The 12,471-nt window shown below is 43.1% G+C and overlaps 1 protein-coding gene and 1 long non-coding RNA gene across 14 annotated transcripts in view; one reads left to right on the plus strand and one right to left on the minus strand.

The window, feature by feature from the left end:
* Positions 1 to 12,471, plus strand: part of TMEM108 (transmembrane protein 108) — a 273,408-nt gene that overhangs the window by 234,923 nt on the left and 26,014 nt on the right. Inside the window, exon 1 of one of the 9 annotated variants that reach the window (XM_006020637.3) lies at positions 9,442 to 9,849. The exons of the other annotated variants lie outside the window; for them this stretch is intronic. Coding sequence (XP_006020699.1) covers positions 9,837 to 9,849 — 13 coding nt within the window. The 5' untranslated portion in view covers positions 9,442 to 9,836. Of the gene's footprint in view, positions 1 to 9,441; positions 9,850 to 12,471 lie in introns of those variants that run through there. 9 annotated transcript variants of the gene reach the window in all.
* Positions 1 to 12,471, minus strand: part of LOC102386335 — a 113,707-nt gene that overhangs the window by 22,712 nt on the left and 78,524 nt on the right. The window lies entirely within an intron of this gene.

Consider the following 12,471-nt stretch of genomic DNA (forward strand, 5'->3'; position numbering starts at 1 on the left):
CCCAGCCATTAATCCTCTGATTTGCTGCTTTGAAACCAGCTCAGGTCAGTAGTCACTGCACAGCATTTTACTTTGACTGAAATAAATTGGGGATCTCAGTGCAGTTGCTAGCTAGAAGATACCCATGTCACAGCCCCAACACTGTAAGTGATACTAATTGACAAATCTCAGAATAAAGACTGCTGATGAATGAGCATTGAGACTGAGCTATTTAGGGGCACTTCTCCAGAGCTCTGATGCACTGACATGGCAGTGTGGAAGAGTAGGTATTTCTGCTGTTCTTAACATAGTTATTCTGTGAATAATCAGGATGCTTCAGAGCTACCAGTCTGACTTCAGAAAATATAGACGTACATTTCAGTAATGGATGAAGTGATTTCTGTCTTTTACATGGCTTGCTTTATTTAGGCCCAATTTTCAATGTTATCTTTGGGTATTTTAATCAGACTTAGGAGTGACAACTAGGGGATCGTATAGAACTATTATATAAAGGTAAATATTGTAATTAAAATGGTGAAATGTTGATCATCAGGGAGGCTAATATGACCTTATGAGCCAAATGCACTTAGCATGTGTATAAGTTTAAGTGTACGTGTAGTCCATTAAAGTGGGAAATCACTTTCTGTGTGTGAGGTTACTAATTACATGATTCGATCAAGTTAAGGAATAACATACAAAACTTACCCTTTTCCATTTTTAGTCTGCCTTCTTATGGGGAAATAATTTTATTGCTTGTTAAACTAAAAGGAAATGCAAATGTGCAAGTAAAAACAGCACCTCCCACATGGAACTGCACTTATTAGGCAATGCCATTCATAATGACAGGCAGACACAAACTACAAAAATGAATTAATTCATTTTCACTAAAAATATAAATCACCAGTTTAATAGAGTATGTTGTCTAATAAATCAGATCCTTCTTTGAACTAAATATCTATTACCCACAGAATCACAAATCCCCTTGCTAATCAGATATACTATACCACTGGATCAGATATTGTACAGAGTCTTTGCATGCTGTCTTCCTTGTCCCCCACTATCAAATCCAATGTATTAAACAGTAAATCACAATATTGAATTAAATACAAGATGCCAAGTCCTGACATCATTAGCAAAGAGTGGGTGTGTCTACACTGTGGGCAGGAAAAATACGGCCTGCAGGCCAGATCCGGCCCACCAGGCAATTTCATCTAGCCCACGGGCACCTACCAACTAATTGTACACCCCCGGCCTACATGCCTTGCTCCCATCCTTGCGGGTGGAATGGCCCAGTCCAGCTGGCACACAGCTTCTGGGCAGGGCTGCTGCTGCCGCCGTTGCAGCTGCTGGGGGACTTTCTTGGCTTCCCCAGTGTCCCACTCACTGCAGGCAGGGGGTAGGGATGCGGCAGAGGTGGGAGTGGGAGATGCAGCTGGGCAGGAGCAGAGAGCATGGGGCTGGGGCGGGGGCTGGCGGCAGCATGGAGCCCACACACAGGGGTTGGCAGGAGCATGGAGCTCAGGTGTTGCTGGCAGCAACAGCAGCAGGTGCTCGTGGCCCATGAGGGCACTGCCACCTGACAGCATGCAGCACCAGCCACGTAGCTCTATCGCACAGGGTTCCATGTAGTGCACATGCCGCTCCCGGCACTCGTGTGCCACCAAGGGAAGCCCCATGCGATGGAGCTGGCTGCCTTCACTGCCCCCTGCCATGCAGATCCCAGGACTCTACCGGGAAGCAGGAGGTGGGGCTCTCCTCCACTTCCGGTGGAGTCCTGGGACCTGCAGGGCAGGGAACAGCAAAGGCAGCTGGCTCCATCACGCAGGGCTTTTCCTGGTGTTGCACGAGTGCCAGGAACTGTGTATGCACTGCACAGAGCCCTGCATGATAGGGGTAGGCTGGCCTGGCAGCACTCCTTGCCACCATGTGCAGCACTGGCCAGAGGTGTACACTGCTGGGTGGCAGTGCTTGCAGAGGCCACAAGCACCCACCACCTGCTGCTGCTGCTACTACTGCTGGTGGGATCTGTGCACCATGGGGGGAATGTGTGGGGTTCCCACCCCCTGCACCGTCCTTCACACACCACAAATGCCACACACACACACACCCTGCCCCCACAAGCCCTCTACATATACACCCCCAACATAGTCTATTGTTCCCACACATACCCACACCCCACCATATACACACCCACACACAGAGTATACCAGAGTAAGACTTTATTTTTGAGTTGTTATGCAATCATCTGTATATACACTAGACAAACACAAATCATGACCAAAATATCTTTTGTAATAAAGTTAAAATATATTATAGTAGGTGTTTGACTTTTAGTGTATGATTTGGTTTTTTTCTGGTTCCAAGATGGGAAACCCTCCTCCCAAAAGGAGTACTTCTCAGGGAGCAAATGGAGGGACTTCCAGGGGCAAAGGTCAGGAGTTTTAGCAGGACTTCTGGTCCCAAAATGGCAACCAGGGAGTGGGGCACCTTTCAAGGTGTGAAGCTACCTTTGCAGCCCTTGACAGCTCACCAAAACTCATTAAGCATCCCTCCAGCCAAAATAATTGCCTGCCCTGGGTGTACCTTTCTTAATTGCCATTACATTTAGTACCTCTAATGTGAGGTACTAAATCAGGCTGCATCAGGCTGCCCTAATGTGCTGTAGTGAAAGTGCATGCTTTTTAGTGATGCTTAATGCGCAGAAGCCTCTTTTACTGCACATTAGTGTATTTGCATGGTTTTTACATGACACTTTAATGCGCAGTAAAATAGGCTACTGCACATTAAAGCACTTGTGTAGTTGCGTCCATTGTATCCAATTCTAGCTCTGACCCTGCTTATAAAAACATAGGATTTACCATCTAAGATTATGTTGTTTTGTTTAATATCCCATTTTAAAGGCAAAATAATCCATTTACCATTACCTGGACAGTTTTGCAATGTTCCTAATGAGGTAGAAAATATCCTTTGGTCCCTGCAGTGTTCAGCTAATGGTCCCAAGAATAAGATTTGATCTCCCCTATTTTAGTATGTTTCACTACATATGTATTACTAGTCACAGGAATGTCTCGTTCCTTTGTAGATCCAGCATTTGACTCTCAAAATGGTCCATGAATTCTACTGAGTGAACTTTTCAAAGTCCCATCTGGGGAAGGGATGACATTGCTGGAACACATGAAAGGCCCGTGTATAGTCAGTACTGATATATCTGTAACCCTAGTACTACTTCCAAGTAAGGTACCGATTTCCTACAGTACCTGCCAATATGGTGTCTAAGCTCTGACTTTCTAGGAATGGCATGGGAAAAAATGACAGCACCTTCAAAATCAGAAGATTAGTGAGTAGTTAGATGTTTGCTTTAAACATCCAGCTGACTCCATGCCTCTCTGCACTTGTTTGGAAATAGTGTTACAAAGAAAGGATATTACTTCAAAACCTTCACATGAGAAGGTTTCATTCTGCCCAGGATGTCAGGCTACATGAAGTTTAATACCAAGGTGTGAAGGTGTCAGATAGATGAACAGAGTTAATGTTTCAAGACTTCTGACTATTCAATGCTTCCTTTTTTAGGAATTTCTTGCTAGAATTTTTCCTTTACATTCTGTCTACTCCGAGGCTCAGCATCTTGAATCCTGCCCTTAGGTACAAAACTATTATAAATGTGATGATGAAAATCAGGGGTGTAGGTTGTAGCTGTGTTGGTCTAAGGACATAAGCAGACAAGGTTCTTTGGGTGAATCTGGTATCTTTTATTAGACCAATGTAAATAGTTGGAAAACAATTATTAAGCAAGCTTTCAGGTTCAAAAACCCTTTGTCAGGCTAAGGAAGTTTCAGCACTTGGTGTGTGCTCTTCCTGGATGGAATGAAAAGTAAAGAAGCCAGAGACTGGACTGGTATGCATACAAGACAGGTAGTCAGTGAAAATGTAGATTGAGGAGTCAATGGGTGAGAGACAGGCTAGGGGGTCACTTTCCAGAGACAAGCCTATGAACTGCACTTCATCAACCTCCTGGATACTAAAAATCATGGACTAAATACAGACATTGGATTTATGACACATTATAACCTGCCTGACATCTGACTCCCCAGGTATCTCTCCACTATTCATCCCCATTCTCTCTCCTCCCCCCGCCCCCGTCTGTCTCTCACCCATTGACTCCTCAATCTACATTTTCACTGACTACTTGTCTTGTATGCATACCAGCCCAGCCTCTGGCTTCTTTACTTTTCATTCCATCCAGGAAGAGCACATACCAACTGCTGAAACTTCCTTAGCCTGACGAAGGGTTTTTGAACCCGAAAGCTTGCTTAATAATTGTTTTCCAACTATTTACGTTGGTCTAATAAAAGATATCAGATTCACCAAAAGAACCTTGTCTACCTATAATGAAAATCAGTGTCTTTCGAACAATTTGTTTGTCATTATGTTTTATAAGTTTCAAACACAGCGAGACTGAGAAACATTACTGGCAAATGAAACAAAAAAACAAAAACCTTACCATTATCATCAGAGTAGTGTAAGAGTCCCTGAGGAGACCAATTTGTGGATGACAAAAAGCCAAGATAAACTATGTAAGATGGCTACCATGTTGTGTGAACGAGCCAGGAAATAATACCATTGTGTTTGCTCTCACAATCCCTATATCGTCCAAACTCCCAATTATATCAAAGGGAGTTTTGAATTAAGAGCTGCAAAACTGATCTTATATCCTCTGGTCTGTTCTTCATGCTAATTAAATAATATTCTCTAAAGCATATTTATTGCTGCTTGGTAGTCTGGTTTTAAACACATCAAGAAATGGGATTTCTACTTTTTTCCACTGGGGAATATTGTCCTGTCATTGTAAAAGAGTAGTTCCTGCTATTGAGCCTAATTATACCTTTGTAAATTCCATCCATCATAGGGACGCAACAGCCTGCACTTTATAGGGAGCCTGGGCACCTAATTCCTGGTTTGGGGTTGCACTCTGGGAATGGGTGCTTACAGTTAAGGTGCTGCAGTGCCTAAATCCTTTACAGGATCTAGCCCTTTCTGCGCCTGGCTTCTGTTAGAAAGGAAATTCAGTAACATTGTTTAAAATCCTTTTGTCCTTCCCCTTATTGGTATTAGTGAAATTGATATCCTTGACCGTGTCAGCAGTTGTGACATCAGCTAAATCCGTCTTTGACACAGTCCCATTTTAGCTTCCCATCATGCCACGTGGCTATTTATGCCATTGTCAGGACTCTTTAAAAGGTCGTGTAACATTGACACTAAGTCACCTCATAGCCAAAGGTTGTACAGTCACATGAATAGCATCCGCAGCACTAAGTGCAGGTGAAAGAAAAGCCAGCTGCACATCCATTTTGTCTCCCTTGGCAACAGCATCCTGCCAACACAAAATGCTGCCAAGTTAAGGCTGGAGAGTGAGGGACACTGCTTACAAAGCTAGGGTTGGGTAAGTTATGTATAATGCAGCAATCAAACCGAGAAATAATTTTGCAAATTCCAGGTGCGTCTCAAAAATATTCTTGACAAAAGGTTTTTGTTTGATCTGGGTTCTTTTAGATAGGGACATACAAAATACCTACAGGACCCCCACCCTCTAGAACAATGGTCAGCATGAGATGTCTGCAATACCAGAAGAGTCATCCTGTATCTCTGGGCAGTGTGTTCCATTATTCACTGCACAACAAGCAAGGAAGAATTCTGCAGTAAGGTACTTAATACTAATGCAAAATATCCTCTGGAGCAGGTTAAGTGTGTTTGAGTAACATGCTTCTGTTGGTGCACTTGCTGCAATATGACAGCAAACCATTGGAGGTGAAAAGCTGTTACTCTACTGCCATGTTTTCAGGCTAGAAAGAAGGTTGATTTTTGCATTTAGACTGTACATTTTGCAGACTGTTCAAAAAAACCCCTTTCAGATTAGAAATAATATGAATGAAAAGTCAACTATAAGTGGCCAAGGAGTAAAAGAAACAGTAGCATTACAAGAAGTGGCAAGATGGAGAGAAGAATTGAGGGATCCATTATTTGAATTCTGTCTTTCCATAACCTGTGTGAGATAATCATGGCAGTAAAAATAGAGGCATAAGCAGCCCTTGGTAAAGAGGAGAGAGCACAGCAGCTGCCAACTCTGGACCTCTCTGGAAGCATTTAAAGTAATAATTTCAGAACTAAAATTAAGAGGCAACAACTGTGGCAACTGAGCTACTATTGCATTTTACAAAAGGGCAGCCACCAACCCTGATGGCAGGGATGAATGCACAGACTCAGATACAGGGGTTTAGGTTGTAGCCGTGTTGGTCTAAGGATATAGGCAGACAAGGTTCCTTGGGTGAATTTGATATCTTTTATTAGACCAACCCAAATGGTTGGAGAATAGTTATTAAGCAAGCTTTCGGGTTCAAAAACCCTTCGTCAGGCTCAGGAAGCTGCAGCAGTTGGTGTGTGCTCTTCCTGGATGGACTGAAAAGTAAACAAGCCAGGGGCTGGGCTGGGCTGGGGAGTCAGTTGCCAGGCAGATTATAATGTATCAAAAATCCAGTGTCTATGTTTAGTCCCTGATCTCTAGTATCCAGCAGGTTGATGAAATGGAGCTCATAGGCTCGTCTCTGGGATGTGTTGTGTAAATTTCCCTTGAGGATCAGGACTGAGAGATTGAAGAGAGAGTGGCCCTCCTGTGAGAAATGTGCCCCCACCAGTAATTGGGTGTTTCTGTCTTTGATGGATTTCCGGTGTGCATTCATTCTGGTGCGCAGTTGTTGTCTGGTCTCTCCTACATATCTTCCATCAGGGCATTTGGTGCATTGGATGAGGTATACTACATTGCTGGAGGTGCAGCTGTAAGATCCTGGGATGCTGATGGCTCTGTTGTGGGGTGTAGTAATAGTGGGGGTGGTGGAGATGTGGGGGCAGGTTTTGCATTTCTTGTCATGGCACGGTCCTAGCCTTCAGACAAGCACCGAACCTCGCCAACCTCATCACCAGAAGCAAACTTCCTCAACCTCAGAACACACCAAAAGGATCCAGACCGTGCCATGACAAGAAATGCAAAACCTGCCCCCACATCTCCACCACCCCCACTATTACTATACCCCACAACAGAGCCATCAGCATCCCAGGATCTTACAGCTGCACCTCCAGGAATGTAGTATACCTCATCCAATGCACCAAATGCCCTGATGGAAGATATGTAGGAGAGACCAGACAACAACTGCGCACCAGAATGAATGCACACCGGAAATCCATCAAAGACAGAAACACCCAATTACCGGTGGGGGCACATTTCTCACAGGAGGGCCACTCTCTCTTCAATCTCTCAGTCCTGATCCTCAAGGGAAATTTACACAACACATCCCAGAGACGAGCCTATGAGCTCCATTTCATCAACCTGCTGGATACTAGAGATCAGGGACTAAACACAGACACTGGATTTTTGATACATTATAATCCGCCTGGCAACTGACTCCCCAGCCCAGCCCAGCCCCTGGCTTGTTTACTTTTCAGTCCATCCAGGAAGAGCACACACCAACTGCTGCAGCTTCCTGAGCCTGACGAAGGGTTTTTGAACCCGAAAGCTTGCTCAATAACTATTCTCCAACCATTTGGGTTGGTCTAATAAAAGATATCAAATTCACCCGAGGAACCTTGTCTGCCAGACTCAGATACAACCTTATAGGATCTTATTTACACTTAAAATGTCCCATTGTTGCACCCCACTTTCATAGCATCATTGGTGGATGTGTTTTTAATCATACAATATATAGTAAAAACACTGTTACACTGTAAATCAATGCAGATTAAACTAGGAGCAGGAAAAGGCATATGCACAGCTATTCACTGTGCCTAGGCACTAGATGAAGGGGTGCAGGCAATATTTTCTTTAGGAAATGGCTACCCTGGGATGAATGCAGACAGATGAAAACTAAACTGGTGGAGTTTTGCCTCTAATTCTATCAACAATAATTACCCACTAGTGTGTGTGAATTTGGAGGCTTAGAGCAGTGGTTTTCAATCTTTTTTCATTTGTGGACCCCTAAGTCAAAGGTGAATATCTGTTCACTTGCTTATCAGTTCAATCTATGCATCTTAGCCTAACTTGTGAAGATTGAATCAATTCAGCCTCAGGGTTTTTGACTGTCTGTACTTAGCCCAATAAGTCTAAATCCAGCCAGTGATTTACATTTCACGACGTCAGTTAGTCCATCTCTAAAATTGAGCTCTGTTTTGATGGACTCTCTCTGGCTACTTGTTACTTTCCCATTCTTCCTCGTGAACACCAAGTGTGAAGAACAGAGTCGATATTTGTGTTGGTTGGCCAGAGAATTCTTCCGTTCAGTCATCCTTACCACCTACTTGACAAAGGATGAGAAAGAAAAAGAGGAAATGCTACCAAGTTCCTTCTAAGGGCAGACAGATGTGACAATTTTTACCCAATCTGGCCCCAGAAAGTGGTCTACAGCCATGACTAAACACAAGTGCACAGCTGCAGACCACTTTAAGAGGGCCCGATCCTATGACAGTGTGTACTTTCATTGCACCCTGATACAACCCAGCTCTGTTCTCTGTGCTGTTTTTAGAATGGGAGGGAGAAAAGGGAGCAGAGGGAGCTCATTCTGGGGGTTTCCCAGTCAGTACTGAAGAGTGAGGCGGGTAGATTGGATCTCTCCCCAAGGCTCCAGCTTGGCTGGAGAACCCCCAGAACCCCTGCCTTTTCCCCACTTCCATCCAGACACAACACTGGAGCTGTGTGGGGGGAAGCGGGGGGCAGAGCCAGAGGAGAGACGCTGCATAGATGACATTTGGACATTTATCTTGCTGGGATCCTTTGACCCCAGCTGACTTCCTGCCCCTGGGGTGGAGGGGCTGGACTCGATGATCTTCCAAGGTCCCTTCGAGCCCAAATGTCTATGAAAGCATTTCTCCCTGGACTGGCTCCAAATTGGAGCCGATCCTCTCCCCCCTCCCAACCCACCAGCTAATGTCTGTTGGCTCCGGAGGATCGATCTAATTCATGGTGATTCTGCAAAGCTCCATGAGTTAAACTGGGGAGCTGCATTTCTGTCTGCACCTTAAGACTCAGTATGCTTATCTTCCATGCTTTCAGTATTTAACACCTCCACCCCCCACAAAAAGCCCCTAAATGAAAGAAATCATAAACTTATCACCAGAAAAAATAATAAAATAAAGGATATTTGTTTTGACTGCACAGAAAGAGAACAAGGGTCAGTATATTGTTTTATGTATCTTTTGTTTTTTTCCTGATGGGAGTCTTAATAGCTCTAGAAGTAACTGAATGAACTTGTAAAGTCTCATGGAGGCACAGAATCAGGAACTAAGTGTGTAAAATCCATCTGCATACAAAAGGCTAAATGATACAACAGAGCATGGGCAGGCTGCCTTGAAATAGAGAATTAAGCAGTCTCACAATGACGTGCAGCTGTAGTGCTTGTTGCTGTTTTGTTCCCAGCAAACTAGAACAGCCAGTGATCCTCTAGCATCCGAATAGAACTATGTCAGACAAACTGTATCTGGATGTGATAGAAAACCAAGCCAGAATACCAAGCAGCCATTCAGTCTGTTTGCAGTGAGAGCAGATGGCTCAATAACTAGTTAGCTTTTCTTTGCAGTTGCAAAGATATTCCATAAAGGAGCAAAAACCTTAGCTTTATATTTCTACAAGGCACGCCTGCCTAGTCTGTTTCTTCTTCAAGCCTCCAAACGAATTCCAACAGTAACAGCAAATCTCTTCAGTGGAATTAGCACACTGATTAGGAAACAATAGCATTTTTTAAATTTTCTATTTTGAAATATGGAGCTTCCAAATCTGCATGATGTGAGCAGGTGAGGATGTCTACTGACAAGCCCAAATGATATTTTCAGGTAAGTGATTACCTTGCACAATCAGAGTAACTGTATTTATTTTTTCCCTTTCTCTCAGTAATTATTGTGGTATTAGATTTTCAGTGATCATTTTCAGTAGGATCAGCAATTCAGTTGTCTGCCTGTATTTAAATGGTTAGATGGCTAATGTATTTCTAAAGTACCTATTATCATAGTAGTTATCAGCCTCTAGTGCAGCATGAAAATGAATTGGAAGATTCCTGCTCTGCAACTCTTTGTGATACCATTCCACATTTGTATTCCCTATTGTTTAAATCACTTGAGAATCTGAAATTATTGTTGCTTCACAGACTGAAGCATTTGATGAAAAATGAACCTTAGCAATAATAATGGTTGCTCCTATAATGGTTTAACAGGGTAAGGGGCTGTGGTTTATTTGCTTTGTGCAAACTCTACAACAGACCCTTAATATTTTCAAACTTGTGTGTACGTGTCAGCATCTTCTGTCTGGTTTTTGTTTATACATGTAATTTCCCTCGTTTCTGATCCACTCATTTTATTGCAGTTAGATTAACTGCATTCCTTTGTTATTCCTGGTGTTTCACTCTCTCCATCATAAAATGTATCAGAATCTGAATACCACTGTTAGACTTGATTTCCCCTCAGCCCTACATGCTGAAAGAAAATATCTCAGACATAGTATTTTGGAGTTACTGAATGACAAAGGGGGACTTGATGTAAGATGCTGCGATGAACAGTTCATAGACGGAGCAGCCGACTTTTTTGTGTCAGTTCTGCCACCATTCATGGTAACTGGATTTGCTTCACCCTTTGTTGTATAAATGTCACTATATTGTTTGAATAGAAATACTATTGTTTATCTGAAGTATCAGAATTACCTGAACAAAACCCACAGAACTCTCATCAGGTTTCAGGATTATGCAGCTTCTACTAGGTTTCAATATTTTAAATGTTAGGTTTTTTTGGCTGTAATTTTTTATTTAGTTTAGATGCACTTAAAATAATAATGCCCAAGGTTTTCGACATAACAATGTGCTGCTTCAGTTGCTTTGGTCAGCTTTTGCGAGTTCTTCCTTCGCTATCTCTTATAATAAGTCAAGAATATCAAAGGCACAGTAAGGTGTTCAACCATGATGTACTGTGCTCAAATATATGTGCATGCAAGAGCTTGTTTTATACTTTAATGGGGACCCTTTATAGAACTGTTCCCTTTGCTTCCTTTGCCCGGGGCAATCAGAGATAATTAATCCAGTAATTGGCCTAAGCACAAAAAGCTGTTTCTGACTAGCAAAAATGTTTGTTGAGTGCTGTTCAATGAGGCTCTGTTTGTCCTGTTGCAGGGTCAGAGGTGGTAGGGCCCAAAAGGGGAATCTGTGCCCACATGCCAGAGTGAACTCTTTGTGGATAATCATTCACCATGCAAAAACATTAATGTGGAGCTCAAAACTTTCCACTGTGTCTTGTGCAATTAGGTCTTGATCCAAAGCTCACTGAAGTCAACCAGACTCTTTCCATTGACTTAACATTGGCTATTACATAAGATTCTACTGCTTAAAGATTCTGCTCTAATAAATGACGCATAAACGGACTCTCCAAGAGTATGAATGGATTCTCAGGTCATGCTAACAAGTGGTTCTTGAACTGTTTGCACCACATTTTGTGCCACATCAGGCTGTATTAATTGCTGAGCAGAGTGAAATGCTCTGAAGAAGGGTCTACACTAGCATAGTGCAGGAAGTCCTGTCAGTCAGGGGAAAGCAGGGGAGGCTTTGAAGCCTAAGACAACTGGCAGAGTAGATATCCTAAGAACTGAGCGTTCTAGTGAATGAATCTGCAGCTTCTTCCGATGGGGAGGGAGCAGAGTATCCCTCCCACATCCTCAATGAAAGTAGTCAAAAGAAGAATCTTAGGATGGAAACAGAGGTCACCTTTGTGCTGCCATAAAAAATGTTATGGTGGCACAAAATGAAAGCATAGAGACATCCATACCCTTTGTGGCACCACATACGCCCAAATTTGTGCCTGCAACAAAGGTGTTAATAATGTGTGCCACTTCATTGCAGTAGACTTCTATTTGCTTTATGGTGGGAGAATGTGGACAACCTAGAGTGTGCCTGCCTGGTTTTCCCTGCTTCCAGAAGTATGACCCCGGGATCTCAGGGGTACATCTCTGGAAGTGGGGAACACATCATCCACTGTCCTGCAAGATCAATGAGCAGGGCAATGGGCAACATACGTTTTCACCCAGTGAAGTGAATTAGCTATACTGGGACATCCCAGCCCAGCTGATGTACTTCATTTGGTGATGTCTACTTCTAGCCTTAGATTACTGGTTCTCAAGGACTTCCACATCACTCTTCGGGATCTAGAAAGAATCCTTTCTGATCTAGGAAGGCAGGAAGAGCAGGATGGTCACAATCCCTGGATTCCTGTGGAGCTCATACACCCTAGGGAGAGACCCTTACTCTAGAGGAATTTAATTAATTTTTCAAAAAAGCCAGGTTTGTTTGGTAGTAGCTCTTATTGGACCAACTATATACTTGGAAGAGAAGTGCTAGACAAGGTTTGGAGTTTAAAGTAGTTAACCAAAAGGTGAGCTGAGGAAAAGTATTTTGTACTCAAAAGCTTTTCTGACATCTT

Source organism: Alligator sinensis, unplaced genomic scaffold, assembly GCF_000455745.1.
Source record: "Alligator sinensis unplaced genomic scaffold, ASM45574v1 scaffold54_1, whole genome shotgun sequence".
NCBI classification, from domain to species: domain Eukaryota; kingdom Metazoa; phylum Chordata; order Crocodylia; family Alligatoridae; genus Alligator; species Alligator sinensis.